The 21,665-nt window shown below is 38.4% G+C and overlaps 7 protein-coding genes and 2 non-coding genes across 13 annotated transcripts; 6 read left to right on the top strand and 3 right to left on the bottom strand.

Moving 5' to 3' along the window:
• The first annotated feature begins 14 nt into the window (after positions 1-14).
• Positions 15-2,908, top strand: AT1G20220 (Alba DNA/RNA-binding protein). The gene is made up of 11 exons (NM_101874.3): positions 15-308; positions 447-569; positions 967-1,047; positions 1,134-1,222; positions 1,353-1,427; positions 1,553-1,617; positions 1,705-1,779; positions 1,897-1,953; positions 2,061-2,117; positions 2,237-2,470; positions 2,551-2,908. Exons 2-11 carry the CDS (start codon positions 447-449, stop codon positions 2,640-2,642), a joined length of 948 nt encoding a protein of 315 aa, NP_564108.1. The 5' UTR covers positions 15-308; the 3' UTR covers positions 2,643-2,908.
• A 238-nt stretch (positions 2,909-3,146) lies between these two features.
• On the bottom strand, positions 3,147-3,218 carry AT1G20210. The gene has a single exon. It is a non-coding gene; the product is annotated as a tRNA-Asp (tRNA).
• An 81-nt stretch (positions 3,219-3,299) lies between these two features.
• Positions 3,300-6,645, top strand: EMB2719 (PAM domain (PCI/PINT associated module) protein). The gene is made up of 9 exons (NM_101873.3): positions 3,300-3,421; positions 3,557-3,656; positions 3,750-3,940; positions 4,132-4,272; positions 4,362-4,498; positions 4,600-4,654; positions 4,743-4,853; positions 5,221-5,460; positions 5,811-6,645. The coding sequence occupies exons 2-9, from the start codon at positions 3,578-3,580 to the stop codon at positions 6,321-6,323; spliced, it is 1,467 nt and encodes a 488-aa protein (NP_173447.1). The 5' UTR covers positions 3,300-3,421; positions 3,557-3,577; the 3' UTR covers positions 6,324-6,645.
• A 1,247-nt stretch (positions 6,646-7,892) lies between these two features.
• On the top strand, positions 7,893-9,397 carry EXPA11 (expansin 11). 2 transcript variants are annotated; one of them, NM_101872.4, is made up of 3 exons: positions 7,893-8,151; positions 8,236-8,557; positions 8,664-9,397. In NM_101872.4, exons 1-3 carry the CDS (start codon positions 8,022-8,024, stop codon positions 8,968-8,970), a joined length of 759 nt encoding a protein of 252 aa, NP_173446.1. In that variant the 5' UTR covers positions 7,893-8,021; the 3' UTR covers positions 8,971-9,397. The 2 variants fall into 2 exon arrangements, with proteins under 2 accessions (NP_173446.1, NP_001320974.1); NM_001332440.1 differs by lacking the exon at positions 7,893-8,151 and having other exon boundaries at positions 8,209-8,557; positions 8,664-9,300.
• Positions 9,398-9,788: 391 nt separating this feature from the next.
• On the bottom strand, positions 9,789-11,556 carry AT1G20180 (transmembrane protein (DUF677); the record flags this gene model as incomplete). 2 transcript variants are annotated; one of them, NM_001084098.1, is made up of 3 exons in its annotated part: positions 9,953-10,373; positions 10,467-11,067; positions 11,321-11,378. In NM_001084098.1, 3 exons carry the CDS (start codon positions 11,376-11,378, stop codon positions 9,953-9,955), a joined length of 1,080 nt encoding a protein of 359 aa, NP_001077567.1. The 2 variants fall into 2 exon arrangements, with proteins under 2 accessions (NP_173445.2, NP_001077567.1); NM_101871.3 differs by having other exon boundaries at positions 9,789-11,067; positions 11,321-11,556.
• Positions 11,557-12,378: 822 nt separating this feature from the next.
• Positions 12,379-12,450, top strand: AT1G20170. Its single transcript has one exon. It is a non-coding gene; the product is annotated as a tRNA-Glu (tRNA).
• A 1,292-nt stretch (positions 12,451-13,742) lies between these two features.
• ATSBT5.2 (Subtilisin-like serine endopeptidase family protein) lies at positions 13,743-17,090 on the top strand. Of its 3 annotated transcripts, NM_001035993.1 has the most exons (10): positions 13,760-13,834; positions 13,948-14,062; positions 14,150-14,403; positions 14,508-14,619; positions 14,703-15,216; positions 15,294-15,394; positions 15,503-15,745; positions 15,827-15,941; positions 16,015-16,225; positions 16,306-16,948. In NM_001035993.1, exons 2-10 carry the CDS (start codon positions 13,995-13,997, stop codon positions 16,878-16,880), a joined length of 2,193 nt encoding a protein of 730 aa, NP_001031070.1. In that variant the 5' UTR covers positions 13,760-13,834; positions 13,948-13,994; the 3' UTR covers positions 16,881-16,948. The 3 variants fall into 3 exon arrangements, with proteins under 3 accessions (NP_564107.1, NP_001031070.1, NP_001322709.1); NM_101870.3 differs by having other exon boundaries at positions 13,743-14,062; positions 16,306-17,090; NM_001332439.1 differs by lacking the exon at positions 13,760-13,834 and having other exon boundaries at positions 13,841-14,062; positions 16,034-16,225; positions 16,306-17,009.
• A 279-nt stretch (positions 17,091-17,369) lies between these two features.
• AT1G20150 (Subtilisin-like serine endopeptidase family protein) lies at positions 17,370-20,460 on the top strand. The gene is made up of 9 exons (NM_101869.2): positions 17,370-17,549; positions 17,636-17,901; positions 17,998-18,115; positions 18,198-18,711; positions 18,781-18,881; positions 18,960-19,202; positions 19,314-19,428; positions 19,515-19,725; positions 19,805-20,460. Exons 1-9 carry the CDS (start codon positions 17,371-17,373, stop codon positions 20,398-20,400), a joined length of 2,343 nt encoding a protein of 780 aa, NP_564106.1. The 5' UTR covers position 17,370; the 3' UTR covers positions 20,401-20,460.
• On the bottom strand, positions 19,869-21,420 carry SK4 (SKP1-like 4). Its single transcript, NM_101868.5, has 2 exons — positions 20,985-21,420; positions 19,869-20,826 (listed from the first exon to the last, which is right to left on the bottom strand). The coding sequence occupies exons 1-2, from the start codon at positions 21,300-21,302 to the stop codon at positions 20,653-20,655; spliced, it is 492 nt and encodes a 163-aa protein (NP_564105.1). The 5' UTR covers positions 21,303-21,420; the 3' UTR covers positions 19,869-20,652.
• Positions 21,421-21,665: the final 245 nt, after the last annotated feature.

Genomic DNA, 21,665 nt, shown 5'->3' with positions numbered 1-21,665 from the left:
ATACCAATGGTTATTGCTGGTCTAATCCTCGATTTGATATTTAACCGGTTTAAAGTAAAAACTTAAAAACCGGAAATCGATTAGGGCAGTTCACTGGTGCATGGGTTTGTGGAAGAGAAGTTGTGCGGCTGTTATATATATCAGAGAAGCGCCTTCAACAACCGCCTCTTAGGGCGTATAAAATCAGAAACAGAAACGAGACAAGAATTAATTCTCTCGTCCAAATTTCTTCTGGGCAGAAACCAACATTTATCCTTATCCGATTCTTCTAGGGTTTCGGAAGATCTAACCAGAACCTTCGCAACAAGGTAAGCATTCAAGCAATTTACTGAGGATTTAAGAAAACCCTGTTTCTTCTAAATCGTGGATTGAACGAGAAACCTTAGTTTCCATCGCTGGTTACATTTTTTTGAGAAGGACTCTTCTGATTTTGTGTTGCTTTTCAGATGGATAAGTATCAGAGAGTTGAGAAGCCGAAGGCGGATACGCCGATTGCTGAGAATGAGATTCGTATCACCAGTATGGGTAGGGCACGGAACTACATCACCTATGCGATGGCTCTTCTTCAGGTATTGCGAAAAGATGATCTGGTATTCATGGTTCTATGAATTGGTGTAGTGATGAGATTTGGTACAGTGTAGATTATCTATATGATATAATTGTAAGTTCAAAAAATGCGGTTTCATAATCCAGTTGCATTTATGTTATTTGGATGCATCTTGGTGATTTATATCAATTTCTTACGTTTCGTGTCGGATTTAGTAGAAAACTTGTACATGAATTTGCTTTCTCAAAAGTGCAAGTTATTGATTAACTGTTTTCTTTAATTACTTTCTCGCTGCTTGCTATTCAAACTTTTTTAGTACTTAGTCATGTGATTAGTTGATTTTTTGACATAGAAATTTTGCTTTTGCTTCTTCTTGAAACTTTTGTTTTTGTAACGGAAGTTGTTTTGTTATCTTATAGGAAAACAAATCGAATGAAGTTATCTTCAAGGCTATGGGAAGAGCTATCAACAAGAGTGTGACCATAGTTGAGCTGATTAAGGTATTTTCTGGTTTTAGTCTGTTTCCTGATCTCAGAGTTGTAGTTCTTTTGTGTATCTGAAGATTATATTGTTATCCTTGATGCAGAGAAGGATTCCTGGTCTTCATCAGATCACATCTATTGGATCAACGGACATTACAGATACCTGGGAACCTACAGAGGAAGGCCTTCAAACGTATGTGGTCACTAGACTTTAGTATCAAGTTTATTGTTTTAAGTGTACCGGAACACATGTAACCATGTTGTATTCTTAATTTTGTTACTTTGACCTGTTATTTATTAAAACTCATCTTTTTCTCCTGAAGAATTGAGACCACGAGGCATGTGTCGATGATAACCATAACACTTTCCAAGGAGCAGTTGAACACATCCTCAGTTGGGTGAGTTTCTAGGACTGGTTGTTTTGCTATTTCTCGTCTATTCTCTTATTGGGGATTTTGTTGTTTTGTGTCTAGAGAGGTACATTGTCTCCAATGCTAATATATCTTATTAAATAATGCTATAGGTACCAGTGTCCGATTCCTATTGAGATGGTGAAGCCATTGGCTGAGATTGACTACGAAGGGCAAGGTATTTTAGAGTCTCACTCTTAATGACGTTTTTAAGCTCCCTGCCCTGCTGTCTTTTTTAAGTTTTTAAATTATCTCTTTCTTGTAGACGGATCTCCTAGAGGCAGAGGAGGAAGAAGAGGTAGAGGAGGAAGAGGAAGGGGAAGGGGAAGAGGTGGTAGAGGTAGGATTACTTTAGAAATTGTTTATACAGTGTCGTAGTTTCGTTGTAAGCTTTTGCATGTGATTTGTGGATAAGCGTTTGAGTGGACTGTGCTAATTCCTTTTTTCGACTTATCAGGAAATGGACCTGCGAATGTTGAGTATGATGATGGAGGAAGGGGAAGAGGTGGCAGAGGTAGGATATCTTTAGCCAAATCGTATTTGAGTATAGATTTTTGCATATGATTTGTGGATAAGGGTTTGAATGTGTTGTGCTATTTCTTTTTTTGTTTGATTTACCAGGAAACGGATATGTGAACAATGAGTATGATGATGGAGGAAGGGGAAGAGGCGGCAGAGGTAGAATTGCTTTAGAATATTTCTTTCCAAATCTTAGTTTTACCTTTTAACATATTTGCATGTGATCGGCGGACAAGTGTTTGATTGGCTTGTGCTATTTCTTCTTTCGGATTTGCCAGGAAGTGGATATGTGAACAATGAGTATAATGATGGAGGTATGGAGCAGGACCGGTCATATGGCAGAGGACGCGGGCGTGGGAGAGGAGGTGGACGTGGTGGTCGAGGAAGAGGAGGTTACAATGGCCCCCCACCACCTTACTATGAAGCTCAACAAGATGGAGGAGACTATGGATACAACAATGTTGCTCCTCCAGCAGACCATGGATATGATGGTCCTCCGCCTCAGGGACGTGGTACGTTGATGATTTTGTTACACTAATGTTTTCTCATTAAATAATGATGAGTTGTAAATGTTTAAAAATTGTTGGAACAGGACGTGGCCGTGGAAGGGGAGGTCGTGGAAGAGGAGGAGGCCGTGGTGGATTCAACAGATCAAATGGAGCACCTATCCAGGCTGCTGCATGAGCGACCAGGGTCATTGAATGAAGTTGGATCTTTCTTACATTCTCATGTTTTTGTCTCTGTTCTTCAAAGCAACTTGTTGCCGTAGAATAATCTTTCGTTCATGTCGCTTTAGGTTATATATATCCTCATTTATTTTATCATGGATCTTGGATTTTCAAGTTTTTATTCCTTCAAGAGTTTTCTAGTTTTGTCTCTTTTTTGAGTTTTGGATATTTGTTTGACTCCAATTACATTCGTCGGCGTATTGACACTAACAAGTAAACAACCCCCTTTGGCATTGCCTTTTTCCATTGGTTCGTATATCAGTTGATTATATATTCTAACAACATAAAAAGATAACAAGAAAAAATAATGAATAATAAAATTGTAATTCCAAGTTCCAACGTGTTTTGAGACAAAAAGAAATTAACCCAACTTGCGCTGGTTGTGTTTTGGGCTATTCGAAGAAAGCGTACGAAAATAAGTGAGAGAGGTCCAAACAAAACTAGTAACCAAAAAGTTAATCGCCGTTGCCGGGGATCGAACCCGGGCCACCCGCGTGACAGGCGGGAATACTTACCACTATACTACAACGACATTTGTTGCTCAATCGTAATGTAGAAGATATAAATACTAATATGGAAAAAAGCTGTCTTGAACAAAAAGAAATATACTTTTTTTGTTGTGTCCAAAAAAAGGAAAATACTTAGGAAAGAAAAGAGTCTCAGCAGCATCAGCTCGTCCTTAAATCTGATCCATCATCGTCACTTTCTCCCGGCGAATTCCGTTTTATCGATTTAGTAAGCTCTCTGTCTTTATCTCTCCGTCTTTCTCAGTCAACAAATTGGTTGAAACTTCAATCGGTTCCTTGAAATCTCACCGGCTTAGTTGCATACTTCTGCAAAAACCCTAACCTTGTTTTTGTCTTTGTGAAGAGTAACGAGATTTGTGCAAAGATGACTCAGGACGTGGAGATGAAAGATAACAACACCCCTTCTCAATCGATTATCTCTTCTTCTACCTCTACTATGCAGAGTAAATCTCGATCTGAATGCTTTAATTCTCGAACTGTTTTCATAATTGCTAAGTTTCTTCTGGGTTTTGACGCTTTGTTTCTTTGTTTCCCAGATTTGAAGGAGATTGCAGCACTCATCGATACTGGGTCTTACACGAAGGAGGTTCGTCGTATTGCTCGTGCTGTGCGTCTCACTATAGGGCTTAGGCAGAAACTCACCGGCTCTGTGCTCTCTTCCTTCCTGGATTTTGCTTTGGTTCCAGGATCCGAAGCTCACTCTCGCCTCTCTTCCTTTGTTCCTAAGGTATTTGTGGGTTTTACTTCTTCACTTTGATGTTTCAGAATTCTCAACTTGGTTGTTCCTTTTAGCATCTGGCTTTAGGTTGTTTAGATTCGTGTTATGGTTGTTATACTTTCTTTTGATGTTGTGAATGGCAAGTTATCTAACATACAACTGGCTTAGAGACTGAAATATTGGAACTTTTAATGGTTTAGGGTGATGAACATGACATGGAAGTTGATACTGCCTCATCGGCCACACAAGCTGCTCCTTCTAAGCATCTACCTGCAGAGCTCGAGATCTACTGCTACTTCATTGTTCTTCTTTTTCTGATTGATCAGAAGAAGTACAACGAGGTAACTACTGCTGTATCTTTGTGTTTTGTCATAAGTTACTTTTCTGTTGTGATTTTAATTTTAATGAGTTGCTTTTAATCATCTCTTAGGCTAAAGCTTGTTCTTCAGCAAGCATTGCTCGTCTCAAGAACGTCAACCGAAGGACCATTGATGTGATAGCATCAAGACTCTACTTTTACTATTCTTTGAGTTATGAGCAAACCGGTGATCTTGCTGAAATTCGCGGGTTAGTAGCTCAAAGACTGTTTTAGTTTTGTACTTTGTCTTACACCTCATATTAATCAGTAGCTCAATAGTTAATAATCTGGTCATTTTTTCTACCTGCAGTACTCTTCTTGCGTTGCATCATTCTGCAACGCTAAGACACGATGAGCTGGGTCAGGTATGTCTTTGTTTAGCTCATTCAGTCGGCATTCATTATTTTGAAACTGTTACTTGCTTCTTATTCAAATTTATCATGTTGAATGCAGGAAACCCTTCTGAACCTGTTGCTACGTAACTATTTGCATTACAACCTCTATGATCAGGCAGAGAAGCTAAGATCAAAGGCACCTCGCTTTGAGGCTCATTCAAACCAACAGGTAGCTCTTGGCTATTCCTTCATACTCTAAGTTTTCTCGGTTCTCTAGATTCTATATTTGCATGAAAACTCCAATGCCACTTCTGCAATCTTTCCAGAGAATTATTTTTTCTATTCGCTATAGCATTTTCCATCTAGGAGGCTCTTGTGTTTTCTTTTCAATCACTAATTATTTGCCGAACTTACTTGAAGTGTCCATTTTGCCTGTCCTTTTCATACTTCTGACACCACCTCTTACCATTACCATCGATCTACCTTGTGTTTTTCTTTGCTACATATGAATTTTGTTCTTTTTTTAACCCTTCAATTGTTACTGTTTCAAAAGAATAAACAGCAAGATGACTTGTCTAAAACATTATACTTTGCAGTTTTGTAGGTACCTTTTCTATCTCGGGAAGATTCGTACTATTCAGCTCGAATATACGGACGCAAAAGAGAGCCTTCTTCAGGCGGCCAGGAAAGCCCCTATAGCAGCTTTGGGCTTCAGGATCCAATGCAATAAATGGGCAATTCTGGTTCGTCTACTGCTGGGTGAGATACCAGAGCGTTCTATCTTCACTCAAAAGGGTATGGAGAAGGCCCTCAGACCCTACTTCGAGCTAACAAATGTGAGTCCACTTTCATAATCTTGCTGCTGTGACATGTATTCATTAATTTATGAGCGGATAACTAAACTGGTATTAGTATGTGGTCACTTGTGATCTTGCTACTTCACTTCTGATTTTAAACCGGTTCCTACTTTTCACTTACTGGCCTATACACCTCTTCTGTTAAAATCTCTCTGTGGTCACTTGAAACACAATTTTGTTGCTGCTGTTGTTTTCTGCTCCTTCGAATTATATTGAACATGAATTTCTGGCTGTTTACTGTTGCTTTTTAGAGATATATGATGCAACTGGATAGTTGATACTGATTTTGATCTGAGGCTTACTATTAAAGCTCTGTTTTGATTTTACAGGCGGTTAGGATTGGGGACTTGGAGTTGTTTAGGACAGTCCAGGAGAAGTTCTTGGACACATTTGCTCAAGACAGAACGCACAATCTCATCGTGCGACTCCGCCACAATGTCATCAGGACTGGACTGCGGAACATAAGTATCTCCTACTCAAGAATCTCTTTACCCGATGTTGCCAAAAAGCTGAGGCTCAACTCTGAAAACCCTGTGGCTGATGCGGAAAGCATCGTGGCAAAGGCCATACGCGACGGAGCTATTGATGCTACAATCGATCACAAAAACGGATGCATGGTCTCCAAAGAAACTGGGGACATCTACTCGACGAATGAGCCACAAACTGCGTTCAACTCAAGAATTGCTTTCTGCCTCAACATGCATAACGAAGCTGTCAGAGCATTGAGGTTTCCTCCTAACACTCACAAGGAGAAAGAAAGCGATGAGAAGAGGAGAGAGAGGAAGCAACAGGAAGAAGAGCTTGCTAAGCATATGGCTGAGGAAGACGATGATGATTTTTAGACAAAGGTCATCTATTTCTTATAAGAGTTGACTCTCCATCTGTCTCACTTTTTTTATGTTCACAAGTTTACTTGGTACTCTTCTCATCGTCTCTAAGTGTTTCTTTATTGAGGATTTTTATCCTCAGGAACCTTTTTATTACTCTGGTTTCACTTTAGGAAAAGATATTTATCTTGTTGGTTTCAGAAGATCAAATTCAACTTCGTTTAATTGTGTTTGGGAGATTTTCGCATTTTAAGAATTGAACACTTGTAGTTATAGCTAGCTGTATTAGGTGGGTCATTATTAGAAATTGACCATGTGAAATGCTATCATCTCCAGGCGATGCATACCATTAAAATCCACATTCATAATTTACATTAAATGATAGATAAGCAGTCATAAATATCTAAAGAATGAAAACAGGACATGTGTATTGACCATTATGTGTATTGATACATTAGTCTATCTCTGCCAAACTAGGTCTCATTTTCTTGAATAAAACAATCTCATGTTATGCTTTTAATTATAGGTGTTTCTGGTTCGATTCATTAACTTCTTAATAATGACAAAAATCTGTAGAATAATACCCGGGCTCTTTGATAGCTACAACTGCCAACTATTTAATCCATACAATCAAAATGTAATTTTCATAATTGTAGATTTGTAATGGGTCAATATATTCTTACACTCTAATCATATCCAAACAAGCTCCTCAATTCCTTAATCTTGTTGTATCCAGTATCCATATTTTGTTTTCTTACTGCGGAAGTTACTTGGTAGTGTAGTCTGGATTTCGGATTGCAGACTTTGCAGTCCACGATTTTTCATATGTTGGTGACAACGAACAAGTGTTAAGTTGACGGAAGTGTTCGTAACAAACGACGTCGTGACGGTGATCTTCATCAACTTTGATTGGAAATCAAGTTTTGAGGGACAATTAACCCAAAAAAATAATCATAATGATAATGAAAGAGATTTGGCGTGTTGCTAATAATGTAGGACAAGTGAGCATGTGAGAGTCTGTGACCGATGAACCTGCTCAGACCAACCTGCACATGATTGTATCACAAACAAAAAACTCTCATTTGTCTTTCTTTCGTCTTACTTTATTCATTTTAAGCAAAAATTAAATATCCACCGCGTTGCACAAGAAATCATTTACCCATATGATTATTCTCTTAGTTTTGAATTTTTGATGACCATGCTGATTTAAAATTTGCAATCTTACAATAACTTTAACTTATGTATAAAAAAAAATGCTGCATCAACCAATAAAACAAAACTTTAGGATTACAAATGTTTGGCTATGAGTAAATCAAGATATTATCTGCTTCAAGTCTCTTTTTCTTATATAATTTCAGAGGAAAATGTTTATATATAGTTCAAAGCAATATTAGTGTAACCAAAGGTAAATTTTGTATGAACTTTTTGGAGGAATAGAAATCCATCTGCAGCATTATTACAAACAGAGTTTGCAGATCTACTGTCTTTTTTTGGACTTATACTGTTACTAACAAAAATACACATGTAAGAGATTTGCCCAAATAAATAAATTAAAGATACACACAGGCTAGATAAAGATAAGACCACATGTAAGGTTTTTGTTGCTATACTACATTAGTTTACACTCGCTTCCCACCTTTATTTAAACAACTCTCACCTCCTTCACTCGATCATCATCATCATCATCTCTTTCTTCTTCCAAAAGTCATAATCATGTCAAAGTCTCTAGCTGGATTGGCGGTTTTGGCCGCTCTTTTTATTGCGGTTGATGCGTTTAGGCCTTCTGGTTTAACTAATGGTCACGCTACATTCTATGGAGGAAGTGACGCTTCTGGAACAATGGGTAATTTCACACTTTAGTTTCATTATGATCTGACTCTAATGGATTTGTTCAAATAACGAAATTATTTTTGTTGTTTTTTTCCAGGTGGAGCTTGTGGTTACGGAGATCTTTACTCGGCGGGGTACGGGACAATGACGGCGGCGTTAAGCACGGCTCTGTTCAACGACGGAGCTTCTTGCGGAGAATGCTATAGGATAACGTGTGATCACGCGGCGGACTCACGGTGGTGCTTGAAAGGAGCTTCTGTGGTTATTACAGCCACTAACTTTTGCCCACCAAACTTTGCTTTGCCTAACAACAACGGTGGTTGGTGCAATCCGCCGCTTAAACATTTCGACATGGCACAACCCGCTTGGGAAAAGATCGGAATTTACAGAGGAGGAATCGTTCCCGTCGTTTTCCAAAGGTCAGAACTTTTTAAAAGACCAAAAAACAGAGTAAGCTGTTATTTTGCAATTGTTCAAACTTCTTAACGAAAAGCTCTGTGTTTTTTGTGTGTTTGGGAAAAACAGAGTAAGCTGTTACAAGAAAGGAGGAGTTAGATTCAGAATAAACGGAAGAGACTACTTCGAGCTAGTGAATATTCAAAATGTAGGAGGAGCAGGTTCTATTAAATCTGTATCCATCAAAGGATCAAAGACTGGTTGGTTAGCCATGTCTCGTAACTGGGGAGCTAATTGGCAATCGAATGCTTATCTAGATGGTCAAGCTCTCTCTTTCTCCATTACCACTACTGATGGTGCTACTAGAGTCTTTCTCAATGTTGTTCCTTCTTCTTGGTCTTTTGGACAGATTTATTCTTCCAACGTTCAGTTTTAAGTTTTTTTTTTTGTTTTGTATGAAATATCATTGGCAGTGGTCGCGCTTTGAGTCTGTTTCTTTTCTCCCTGAGCGACCCGCCCTCTTTGTTTTTTTTATCTTATGGTATGATGGGTCTGTTAATACAAAAGACCCGATATGATTTGAGGGTATATGATTATATGAAGTGTATTGTATTTGAATGTTTCAGACTCGAAAAAGATTCTGTAGCAAAAGGAGTTTTAACACATTTGTACTTGGTTTTGTTTATATGAAGTTTGTTTTAGTTTTTTGAAAAGGAGTTTTGTCAAGTACAATTCTAATAAGACATTGGTCTTTACTTTACAAAAGTTTGAAGAGCCAAAAAAATGTATACTGCTTTGGAAAATCCAACTAAAATCTTGTGTTATTGTTAATGTATTTTAAATTTATCAAAACTATGTTCTTCTTTGTAATATGATCTTAAAAAATTTATTTAACGTTTTGTTATTATTATTCTGAAAGGCAAGTAGGACTTTAAAGAGTTATGTGGAAGTTCATATCAATATAAACTATATTGATATTGATTTATAAGCATACTTTACAATCAAGTAATCCATTTGCATTTCCAAATTAATTAAGAGACACTAACTATTGAACCAATGCACCCTCATATATTTGGATGAGATCAATTTCCTTGTAAGCATTTTGGTTTTGGTTCATAATGATGTTAACAGACATTTGTTTTTCAATATTCTTAAAACCAAATTCCCAAACTGATGGATCTAATTTCAGGCAACCATGAAGAGTATATAGCGATCGGATCAAGAGCAAATAATTACACAAGATAGCGAAAAGAAATCATAATTATGATCAATAAAAATTACTTCCATGGCCTCAGTTTCACTTGAAACATAAAGAAAACTTTTAAAGATATTCTTACAGATTTATTACAATAAGTAGTTTATAAACCCTACAAAAGTATTTGTTATTTTGATGAACCAAAAGAATGAAAGATCAAGATTCAAGAACTTTGTCCTGTGATTTGCGCTAACACTAGCCTTCTTGATCGGTTAATAGTGTGGAAACATAGATAGAGATGTTCTTCAAGCTCTTGCAATTGATCTGAGAATTTTTCTTCATGTCCATTAAACTCCCTCAATGCTTCCTTTAACACTTCAATCTTCCTACTCTTTGCGCACATCGCAGCTACTGTTTTTCTATGCTCTATCTCATCGCATAATCTCCCAGCAAGTCTACTCAACGTATCCAAATCGTTTATCAATATGAACATTCCTTTAGCTGCAATGTCGATTTGTGTCCCGAGCTTCTCTAGAGTTGTATCTTTATTGCTCTTATGCATTCTTCCTTTCGCTTTCTTCTTCCTCAAAAGACAGAACGAACATAGACCGAGCAACGCAGGAGCTGCGAAAACGCCGAGTATGCTGTGAAGAGCTATGATCAGCAATGTAATGACAATCGCGCTATGAGTAATCACTAGGCTATAACCTCCTAGCTTCTTGCAGAATTTAAAGAACCTGATTTTTCTTCTTATTCTTCTCTTTTTCGATGTCAGTTTGGTGAGCAAATCCGAGTTTGCATCGTGAACTATACGAAACTGTGCTTCATTGACGATACGACACAAAGGGTTTTTCAGCGCGGCAAATCTCGAAAGTTCTTGAAATATCAAAGCACAGAGCATCTCGGGGCTACATTCCAAGGTTTTAGCACCGTTACAAACCCTTTTCCCAATCTTCATAACCCTTTTGATTTTGTTGTGATTAATCTTGATTTGTTGGAGGCACTGAAGAAGAGTCTCACACACGTCACAAGCTTCGGAGCTCAAGTCGAAAAACGTAACTATAAGATTGTCTAAACTCGAGTCTTGCATCAGGGCATCAAGTGTTTCTTGTGGAGGGTCAAGCAAGTAATCGGTGAAGTGTGAATGGAAGCTAAGATCTGAAGATGAAGAAGGAGAAGGAGAAGAAGAAGAGAGTTTGCTACATGATGTTATGCCTAATTGATCTTCTGCTTTTGTCCGAGTCTCTAAGTAGGAGTTTGTTCTAAATGCTTCCTTGTACTCTTCATTAACACTTAGCTTCGACGTCAAGCTACGACAACATTCCTTGTCGGACTTTCCTGCTCCATTGACAAAACAACAATTTAGCAGATATTTTTACAATCTTTTTCTGTTTTTCTAACAATGAAGAAAAACTATCTCTGGTTAATTAGAGAACAAATGTATAAATTTCAGAAGTTAAAACATTTAAACGTTCTTTGTAGAAAAATATTCAAGATTGAACAAGTTAAGAGAAGAAGAGAAACAAATCATTCAAATTTTTTTTTTGATATTTTCTTGAGTAAAAGTAGAGCACAGAAGAAGAAAACGAACCTTTTCTTGTAGGGAAAGACTTTAATCTAGAACCAAGAAAATTCTTCACTTTCAACATCTTCGATGGAACTCAAAGAGAGAGGCGATTTAGGTGAATAATAGACAGGCTTCTTGTTTCTTTATATACATAAGTCTTTTTGTTGATTGGTTAGACAAAGATAGAGAGAGAGAGAAGAAACAAAAGAAGAAGGAAGAGAAGATTGAGAAGCGACAGCTAGAGAGATGGTGGACGTTAGCACCGCTCGATAGATTTTGCTTAGTGAATGATGGCTTTTGGCGCAAGTTAGAGGGAACGACACGTTGTGTGTTGACACGTGTTGTACTCTTGGGGTCGAGATGACTTGTTAGTTTGGAGAAGAAGTTTCCTTTTACGGTTTTACCTTCGTTTGTTGTGTTCTCTTTACTTTTTTTTTCAATTGATTAATCATGAAAATTAAAATTGATTGATATTAAAAGAAACAATTTCGTTGTGGGAAATTAGCATGGAGTTCCTCGTACGTTTCCCCAAAACGAGTAATTGCCACGTAGACCTTTCTCGTTTCAATATTATCTGGTTTGGGAATCTTAAATTGTTTTTTTTTTTCACTTTTTTTTGTTTATCTTTTTGCAATATGAATGGGTCAATGTATCAAAAAGAAAAACACAAGTCGCCCTCTTCTTTAAACTGCATGCATGTAATTGAAATATATCTAACGTTTTGGTATGACAATAACTAATCTCATGCCCTTGTTTCACTTTGACTACAACGGTGCTGAATGTTAACGTTTATTTTTAAGTTCGTGTATTCAAACTAATGACTAACTAATGGAGTTTGAATAAAATGACTACCTAGTGAAGTTCAATATGTACCATATTATACATATACTTGGTTTTAAGTATATAGAATTTACTTCACATTGATACCAAAAAAAAAGGTATACAAGTGTGTAATTCTTGTTCATTACACGTTTGCCTCACTGTATTACTAAAACATTATCTCACATCTTTCTATTTCTATGATTGATGAAACTCGAATGAAATTTGGAATATATAATTGAAAGTTTATATCAATAACAAAATCCGATGTCGTCCAGCGGTTAGGATATCTGGCTTTCACCCAGGAGACCCGGGTTCGATTCCCGGCATCGGAGCTTTTTTATTATTTTTGAATTGAATTTATTTGGGCTTTAAGAAGGGCTTAGCATATTTCTATCTGGGGCTTTGTTTTTAAAAGGCTAGTTTATGACTAGCCCAAATTCATTGTTCTTAACATTTAAACCCAAGTCATTGATCAAGTCATACGTAAACTATCATCTATAGTTTGGTTTCTCTATAGAAGAATTTTGCAAGATTAGTCTCTTTCGGTTTTCTTAAGTGTTTGTCTTCTTTAAGCTCAAAGACATTTTCATTAGAAAAATAACTGCTCAAATCGAAAGGTGAGTATGCAAAGTTCCTTAAAACCATTTTTTTTTTTTTAAATGGTTTCTACACTCACTAAGATACAAAGCACACCCAAACAAGAACGGAACGGAACTTTTTTACTTTTGATAGACTTATTTGGGATTATAGAGACTATCGGTGGGCCTTTCTTCACTCGGCCGAACTTCAGTTTCTCTGTGTTTTTTTTGTCTTATATTAGACAATAGAAATCAAGATCATGCGATGGCAATGGCATATATGACTCATATTGATAATACATACTTTCCCAAAGTAGCACGAGCACGACCACGAGCACGACCACCAGCACGAGTGCACTCCACTAAAGTGGTCGGCTACAATATTCCATTCTTAAAATCATATTTTTTGTTGGTTTTGCGATATACTATATAAAAAATGATATGATATCGACTATACATTTGTTTACCTACAAGCCTACAAGCATGCTTTGGATTACTAGGATTCGATAAGAGTGGAATGTGAATGTCATTTCTGGCTTATCAACTCTGCAGGCCCGCACCACCCTCTCCTTTTATTGGCTACTCAATCCAAAATCCTTTGATCTAATTTTGTCTTCGAATAAACATTTTAAGGTAACCTATTGTTTATTATTTTTTACTTAAAAGTTAAGAGTCATATTGCTAAATGATACTAACATCAGGTCCATCACCATGACATTATATGAACACACATATAACTTCATACTTTGGAAACTTTAATGAAGAACTTTCAGACTTATTTAGTCTCAATCAAGAATCCTCTAATTAGTGGACACTCCTTCCCCATCAAATAAATGGCTTTATCTTGATTTGAATTTTGCTAAAATATGGGATGAAGTAATCATTTTGTTCATTGTCTTTGGAACCTCGGAAAGAAGAAGAAAAAAACATGTGGAGTACTTGTGATGTAATGACTCAAACAGAAGATAGTGGTCCGATCACTACCCTATTCTATCTCCACTTTTTGCCCAATTCAGAAACCCACCAATACTTCAAAGTGGGATAAGCAATTCAACCATTAACGACTCATAATTCTTTTGATCTATCTATAGCTTCCAGTGTCTCTCAACCTGTATAAATACCCTTTTCTTGAGTTGAGGTATGTGAATAAGTCTTTCCAGTGATTAGGAAACTACAAAGCCATGAAAGGCATTACATTCTTCACACCCTTTTTATCATTTCTATATCTCTTATGCATCTTGTTTATGACAGAAACTGAAGCTGGGTCGAGAAATGGTGATGGGGTCTACATTGTCTACATGGGATCAGCTTCCTCTGCTGCAAACGCTAATAGAGCTCAAATACTCATAAACACCATGTTTAAAAGGTTATACACTGTTTACATGAAGTGCAAAATATACATTTGTTAGTGTTTTGTGGATTTTTGAGACCTTTTTATGGTTTGGTTTTGTAGGAGAGCAAACGATCTTCTCCACACATATAAGCATGGCTTCTCAGGTTTTGCAGCTCGTTTGACAGCAGAAGAGGCCAAGGTCATAGCCAAGAAACCGGGAGTGGTTTCAGTTTTTCCTGACCCACACTTCCAGCTTCATACAACTCATTCATGGGACTTTCTCAAGTACCAAACATCAGTAAAGGTCGATTCCGGTCCACCTTCATCAGCCTCAGATGGATCATATGATAGCATTGTCGGAATTCTTGACACAGGTAAGGCCTTTCACTCATTGGTCTCATCATATCCTTTACTTTTTCCTAACTTAAAAAACCAAAGAAATATGAGTTTGATATTGTGAAAACAAACAAACAAACAGGGATATGGCCAGAGTCAGAGAGTTTCAATGACAAAGACATGGGTCCAATTCCGTCTCGGTGGAAAGGTACATGCATGGAAGCAAAGGACTTCAAGTCTTCCAACTGTAACAGGTTACAATTTTCACAACTTTTCAAAAACCAAACTGGATATTACTAACTTCTTTTGAAGACTAAACAGTTCTGTTTTTATGCAGAAAGATCATTGGAGCAAGATACTACAAAAATCCTGATGATGATTCAGAATACTATACCACAAGGGATGTCATCGGTCACGGTTCTCATGTGTCCTCCACCATAGCTGGATCTGCCGTGGAGAATGCTTCCTACTATGGTGTAGCTTCCGGGACTGCAAAGGGAGGTTCACAAAACGCTAGAATCGCTATGTACAAAGTATGCAATCCAGGGGGATGCACTGGCTCCTCTATCTTAGCTGCTTTCGATGATGCAATCGCAGATGGAGTTGATGTTCTATCTCTGTCTCTTGGAGCTCCAGCATACGCTCGCATCGACTTGAACACTGATCCTATTGCCATTGGAGCGTTTCACGCGGTGGAGCAAGGAATCTTGGTGATCTGCTCTGCGGGTAATGATGGACCTGATGGCGGTACAGTTACTAATACTGCACCTTGGATAATGACCGTTGCTGCCAACACTATTGATAGAGACTTTGAGTCTGATGTTGTACTAGGCGGCAATAAAGTCATCAAGGTAAATGATATTTTCATACACATAATACACCAAAATAACTTTCAGGCTTGCTAATAAGAACCTTCACTGATGTTCAGGGTGAAGGTATACACTTTTCAAACGTTAGTAAATCTCCTGTGTATCCTCTGATTCATGGCAAGTCTGCTAAGAGCGCTGATGCATCAGAAGGATCAGCCAGGTAAAAAAAACATCGGTGGAGTCAAATACAATTCCTTAGAATGAATTAAGACAGGGGATAAGGAGGCTAACCTCTTTCTCTGTTTTCATTAAACACTGGCTTTTTCAGGGCCTGTGACTCTGATTCTCTAGATCAAGAGAAGGTAAAAGGGAAGATTGTGTTATGCGAGAACGTTGGTGGATCATATTATGCATCATCCGCTAGGGACGAGGTGAAGAGCAAAGGAGGTACTGGTTGCGTCTTTGTAGATGACAGAACTAGAGCAGTTGCTAGTGCTTATGGTAGCTTTCCTACTACCGTAATTGACTCAAAGGAAGCAGCTGAGATCTTCTCCTACCTCAACTCAACCAAGTACTTAATAAGCTATCTCAAAAATTTCTATTAACTATTGTAGTCAGTAAAGACCTAATGATCTTTTGCCTTGGGTTGCAGAGATCCTGTTGCAACAATTCTTCCCACTGCAACAGTTGAAAAGTTCACACCTGCCCCTGCTGTTGCATATTTTTCTTCCAGAGGACCTTCAAGCCTCACAAGAAGCATTCTCAAAGTAATCCATAACCTTGTGACCTTCTTTAGTTATTACCTGATTGGAAGCATCTACTTACTTCTATTTTTAACAGCCTGACATTACCGCACCAGGAGTCTCGATACTCGCTGCATGGACTGGAAACGACTCAAGCATTTCACTGGAAGGCAAGCCGGCTTCTCAGTATAACGTCATATCAGGAACTTCCATGGCAGCTCCTCATGTTTCAGCTGTTGCATCTCTGATCAAATCACAGCATCCCACATGGGGTCCATCCGCGATCAGATCAGCAATTATGACAACAGGTTAGGACTCCTTCATTGCATATTTTGTGATTATGGCAAGCAAAATTGGATGTTCTTTAACTTCCATGTCACATTCTCAGCGACTCAAACAAACAACGACAAAGGTCTTATAACAACAGAAACTGGTGCAACAGCCACACCTTATGACTCTGGAGCAGGAGAACTAAGCTCAACAGCATCAATGCAACCAGGACTAGTTTACGAGACTACTGAAACTGACTACCTGAACTTTCTCTGTTACTATGGATATAACGTAACCACAATAAAGGCTATGTCAAAAGCTTTTCCAGAGAATTTTACTTGCCCTGCAGATTCCAACTTAGACTTGATCTCCACCATCAATTACCCGTCAATTGGAATCTCTGGATTCAAAGGAAATGGTAGCAAGACAGTTACAAGAACAGTGACCAATGTTGGTGAGGACGGTGAGGCGGTTTACACAGTCAGCGTGGAAACACCACCAGGGTTTAACATTCAAGTGACGCCAGAAAAACTCCAATTTACAAAAGATGGTGAGAAGTTGACATACCAGGTGATAGTGTCTGCTACTGCTTCACTTAAGCAAGATGTATTTGGGGCTCTTACTTGGTCTAATGCCAAGTACAAGGTCAGAAGCCCAATTGTAATTAGTAGCGAGAGTAGCCGCACAAACTGAGATAAAATGGTATAAAGTTCAGCATGAATATGGAATAATAAAAATTAATGAACCGATGAAAGAGCTCAAGTAGATCAAACTATTAAGTAGGCAACAGTCCAAAACATTCGGTTTTGTGAAATTTAAAACTAATAATGGAAGTTGTCTGCAATAACTACTGCATATAAAGCAGAACATCACCAATTTTTTTGATCAAATTTAACTCTACCAATCTGGAGTACAAAGTTACAGTTACCAACCTTGTTAATAACCATGCAGAAAAAGTCTCCTTGAAGTCAGGCAATCTTGCTTTCACACAAAGGGCATGCATGACTGTGTCAAACGAACTATCTTCACTCCTCCATTATAATAGCAGGGCTTAAAAGCTAACCCTAACAATTCTTATGTATGTTAGTGATAGAGACTATTACGATATACTCATAGAACTTTTATAAGGCAAAAGTTAGAGGCAAACGGGAAGTAATCTTGTTTTGTTTCAAGAAGTTCAGCGATGATGAGATGCCTCACTATCACCATCATGTTCTTTATGTTTTTTTTTCTGTCTGTGATCCAAAAGTGTAAGTCTGAAACAAGTAAATCTGGAGATTATATCATATACATGGGAGCAGCATCCTCTGATGGCTCAACAGACAATGACCATGTTGAACTTCTGAGCTCATTGTTACAACGGTGATATCTAACTCCAGAACTCTTTAGATTTTCTAACCATTGATTCATGTTATGAAAATATTAAGACAGTATCTTACTTGCATCAGGAGCGGCAAAACCCCCATGCACAGATACAAACATGGATTCTCTGGATTCGCAGCCCATTTATCAGAAGATGAAGCTCATCTCATAGCCAAGCAACCGGGAGTACTATCTGTCTTCCCTGACCAGATGTTACAGCTCCACACCACACGTTCATGGGATTTCTTGGTGCAAGAAAGTTATCAAAGAGATACTTACTTCACCGAAATGAACTATGAACAAGAATCCGAAATGCATGAAGGAGACACCATTATCGGCTTCCTTGATTCAGGTGAGCAGTATGAAGTGATGAAATATTTATATGCGCTTTTTATCTACTTCCAGTAAAACAAATACTCAATGCAGCATATCCTGATGGAGAAAACAGGAATATGGCCCGAGGCGCAGAGCTTTAACGACAGGCACATGGGTCCAGTCCCAGAGAAATGGAAGGGCACTTGCATGAGAGGGAAGAAGACACAACCTGATTCTTTCCGTTGCAATAGGTAAGCTGAGACTGAGGAAAGTAGAACACATGTAGAGATCCGATATATGTTTGAATTTACCACCTCAAACTTGGATAAACAGGAAACTGATAGGAGCAAGGTATTACAATTCGTCATTCTTCTTAGACCCCGATTATGAGACACCACGAGACTTTTTGGGGCACGGGACACATGTGGCATCAATAGCAGCAGGGCAAATAATAGCAAATGCGTCCTACTATGGCCTGGCAAGTGGAATCATGAGAGGAGGTTCACCAAGTTCAAGAATAGCTATGTACAGAGCGTGCTCACTCCTGGGATGTCGTGGCTCGAGCATACTAGCTGCATTTGATGATGCAATCGCAGATGGGGTTGATGTTATATCCATATCAATGGGCTTATGGCCAGACAATTTACTTGAAGATCCGCTTTCCATCGGGTCATTTCATGCCGTGGAAAGAGGGATCACTGTTGTTTGCTCTGTAGGAAATTCTGGCCCATCGAGTCAAAGTGTGTTTAATGCTGCTCCATGGATGATCACTGTTGCTGCCAGCACTATTGACCGTGGCTTTGAGTCCAACATTCTTCTGGGAGGAGATGAAAACAGATTAATCGAGGTAAGAAGGAAAAGCCAATCAACGGACAAATCTCCATTCACATAACATCTTAAAGAATTTCTTTTGCAGGGTTTTGGAATAAATATTGCCAATATCGATAAAACACAGGCTTACCCACTTATACACGCACGATCAGCCAAGAAGATTGATGCTAATGAGGAAGCTGCTAGGTAATAGTTGCCTCGTAAAATTATAGAGTAACTTTGCTATACCTATACTAACAAGACAACACAACTGCAAACCTTCAGGAACTGCGCACCTGATACACTAGACCAAACCATTGTTAAGGGAAAGATTGTTGTGTGTGACAGTGATCTTGATAACCAGGTGATCCAGTGGAAAAGCGACGAGGTTAAGAGACTTGGAGGTATCGGTATGGTACTTGTTGATGACGAGTCAATGGATCTGTCTTTTATTGATCCCTCCTTTCTAGTGACAATAATAAAACCAGAGGACGGCATACAAATCATGTCCTACATAAATTCAACAAGGTTTAAGATGTCTCATTTCACAAGACATTGCTTTCAAACAGAACTAATAATAATATTTTTACCCAAAAAAAAAAAAAAAACAGAACTAATATATCATAATCCATATTGTAGAGAACCAATTGCAACAATCATGCCTACAAGATCACGAACAGGACACATGTTAGCTCCATCCATACCATCCTTCTCATCAAGAGGTCCTTACTTGCTTACCAGAAGCATCCTCAAGGTATAAGCCCTAATATTCATCATAAACATGATCTCAACAGTATTCACAGAAACTTCAAAAACAAAATATTGATAAACCTGTTACAGCCTGATATTGCAGCACCAGGGGTCAACATACTAGCATCGTGGTTAGTCGGTGACAGAAATGCAGCACCAGAAGGCAAGCCACCGCCACTCTTCAACATTGAATCAGGGACTTCAATGTCATGTCCCCATGTCTCCGGGATTGCTGCTCGTCTCAAATCCAGATACCCTTCATGGAGTCCTGCAGCAATCAGATCTGCCATCATGACAACAGGTGAGAAATCAAAATCAAGTAGATACCAGTTACGGATGATTGATCAGCTAGAGTTAACCCAAGTCAACTGTATCTGCAGCCGTGCAAATGACCAACACAGGTTCCCATATAACTACAGAAACAGGAGAAAAGGCCACACCTTATGACTTTGGTGCTGGGCAGGTTACTATATTTGGACCTTCATCACCAGGACTGATTTATGAAACCAATCACATGGACTACCTAAACTTCCTCGGCTACTATGGATTTACATCTGATCAGATCAAAAAGATATCAAACCGCATACCACAAGGTTTTGCTTGTCCTGAACAAAGCAACAGGGGAGACATATCTAACATCAACTACCCATCAATCTCGATTTCTAACTTCAATGGAAAAGAAAGCAGAAGGGTAAGCAGAACAGTGACAAATGTAGCATCACGCCTCATTGGAGATGAAGATACAGTCTACACTGTGAGTATCGATGCACCAGAAGGATTACTAGTCAGAGTTATACCAAGAAGGCTACACTTCAGGAAGATAGGAGATAAACTCAGCTACCAAGTGATCTTTTCATCTACTACAACAATACTCAAGGACGATGCGTTTGGATCTATAACATGGTCTAACGGAATGTACAATGTGAGAAGTCCATTCGTTGTAACCAGCAAAGACGACAACGATAGCGAACGTTAACGATAATCTAAAGAGAACACATTCATGTATAAAGAGCAAAAAGATTAAGCAAGACCAACACTTTCTCTCAAATATTTCTCATAAAAACCAATAGATGTTGTTAGTAGAACAAAGCATTAGGTTTTCATCGACAAGGACAACTCCAATCGAAGAGAAAAAGAAAGAAAAAAAAAACAATCCGAAATCTTGAAAGCTAAACACATCTAAATAGAAAGACTAGAGATTCCTAAACACCCTTCAGATCCGATCCAATCACTCGAACGCCCACTTGTTCTCATTGCGAACCTCCGCCTCTTCCTCAGGTGTGTAATCGTTCTTGATGTTGAAGTGTGCACGCATCTGCTCTGGAGTTTTGCCTCTCATCTGATCAGCCACGGCCTTGCACGTAAGGTCAAGAAGTCCACCGATGTTCAAATAGTTCGCAGCCTGTACAAACCAAAGAACCAAAACGATTAGTCAAATCAAAACGACATTCAACACACTAAAACCCTAACAGAATCCTGCAAAATCAAACCTAAATCCCCAAATTAAAAACCCTAATTCTAACAACATCAAACCTAAACAATGAAAGCGACTTTACTAACCAAGATGAGATCGAAGAGAGTAGGCTGATCGACTTTGACGAATTCGCTGTCCCAATTCTTAAGCTCGTCGTTCTCAGCGGAACCATAGAAATCCTTGTCTCCACCAGCTTCAGCAGCGGCTTCAACGTGCTTCTTGCAATACTCAATAACCTTGGCGAGGATGGCTCCGGTGACATTGGGAAGTGGAATTCCGTTATCGGCACAGTCGTCCTCAATCATGTGCTTAATCGTCTGGGACTTAACAGCGACGGCTTCCTCGATCTCGAAGGATTCACCGTCGGAGCTCTTAAGGATGATCATCTTCTTCGTTTCTGCCATCGTAAAAAGTGACGACTTAGGAAAAGTTTTTGAAGGAGAATCGGCGCTGCGATTGATTGTTGTGATGGTGTCAAGGTTTGGGAAGTTGGAGCCTTATTTATAGCCAATTTCTTAATTGGTATTCAAGTCGGTTTATTGCTTTTAAGTTTTTTTTTTTTTGCCGGCTTATTGCTTTTAAGTTAATCTACTCCTTTTACTAATAGGAGAACAGTAAAAAGTAAAACAAATATTGGAAATTTAAGTTTTTAAAAAATGGAAAATTTATGTTGTTTTAAATAAAGTAAATATTTTTACTTTTCCACAAACTTCACCTTAGCTGTATTCCGTTAATAATATTTACTTTTTCAGATTTACATCTGATTT

This window comes from Arabidopsis thaliana (genome assembly GCF_000001735.4).
Source record: "Arabidopsis thaliana chromosome 1 sequence".
In the NCBI taxonomy this organism is placed as follows: Eukaryota; Viridiplantae; Streptophyta; class Magnoliopsida; order Brassicales; family Brassicaceae; genus Arabidopsis; species Arabidopsis thaliana.
This window is presented reverse-complemented; position numbering and strand designations above follow the sequence as displayed.

Excerpts from the sequence above, each read along its gene's own strand:
- AT1G20150 (NM_101869.2), top strand. The coding sequence starts at position 17,371 with ATGATGAGATGCCTCACTATCACCATCATGTTCTTTATGTTTTTTTTT. Across the intron at positions 18,116-18,197 it reads GATTCTTTCCGTTGCAATAG|GAAACTGATAGGAGCAAGGT; the intron begins GTAAGCTGAGAC and ends TTGGATAAACAG. Across the intron at positions 18,712-18,780 it reads ATGAAAACAGATTAATCGAG|GGTTTTGGAATAAATATTGC; the intron begins GTAAGAAGGAAA and ends TTTCTTTTGCAG.
- ATSBT5.2 (NM_101870.3), top strand. The coding sequence starts at position 13,878 with ATGAAAGGCATTACATTCTTCACACCCTTTTTATCATTTCTATATCTC. Across the intron at positions 14,404-14,507 it reads TGTCGGAATTCTTGACACAG|GGATATGGCCAGAGTCAGAG; the intron begins GTAAGGCCTTTC and ends ACAAACAAACAG. Across the intron at positions 15,942-16,014 it reads TCACAAGAAGCATTCTCAAA|CCTGACATTACCGCACCAGG; the intron begins GTAATCCATAAC and ends TATTTTTAACAG.
- AT1G20220 (NM_101874.3), top strand. The coding sequence starts at position 447 with ATGGATAAGTATCAGAGAGTTGAGAAGCCGAAGGCGGATACGCCGATT. Across the intron at positions 1,618-1,704 it reads GATTGACTACGAAGGGCAAG|ACGGATCTCCTAGAGGCAGA; the intron begins GTATTTTAGAGT and ends TCTTTCTTGTAG. Across the intron at positions 1,780-1,896 it reads AAGGGGAAGAGGTGGTAGAG|GAAATGGACCTGCGAATGTT; the intron begins GTAGGATTACTT and ends TCGACTTATCAG.
- EXPA11 (NM_101872.4), top strand. The coding sequence starts at position 8,022 with ATGTCAAAGTCTCTAGCTGGATTGGCGGTTTTGGCCGCTCTTTTTATT. Across the intron at positions 8,152-8,235 it reads TGACGCTTCTGGAACAATGG|GTGGAGCTTGTGGTTACGGA; the intron begins GTAATTTCACAC and ends GTTTTTTTCCAG. Across the intron at positions 8,558-8,663 it reads GTTCCCGTCGTTTTCCAAAG|AGTAAGCTGTTACAAGAAAG; the intron begins GTCAGAACTTTT and ends TGGGAAAAACAG.
- EMB2719 (NM_101873.3), top strand. The coding sequence starts at position 3,578 with ATGACTCAGGACGTGGAGATGAAAGATAACAACACCCCTTCTCAATCG. Across the intron at positions 4,499-4,599 it reads GATCTTGCTGAAATTCGCGG|TACTCTTCTTGCGTTGCATC; the intron begins GTTAGTAGCTCA and ends TTCTACCTGCAG. Across the intron at positions 4,655-4,742 it reads GACACGATGAGCTGGGTCAG|GAAACCCTTCTGAACCTGTT; the intron begins GTATGTCTTTGT and ends TGTTGAATGCAG.
- SK4 (NM_101868.5), bottom strand. The coding sequence starts at position 21,302 with ATGGCAGAAACGAAGAAGATGATCATCCTTAAGAGCTCCGACGGTGAA. Across the intron at positions 20,827-20,984 it reads CTCTCTTCGATCTCATCTTG|GCTGCGAACTATTTGAACAT; the intron begins GTTAGTAAAGTC and ends TGGTTTGTACAG.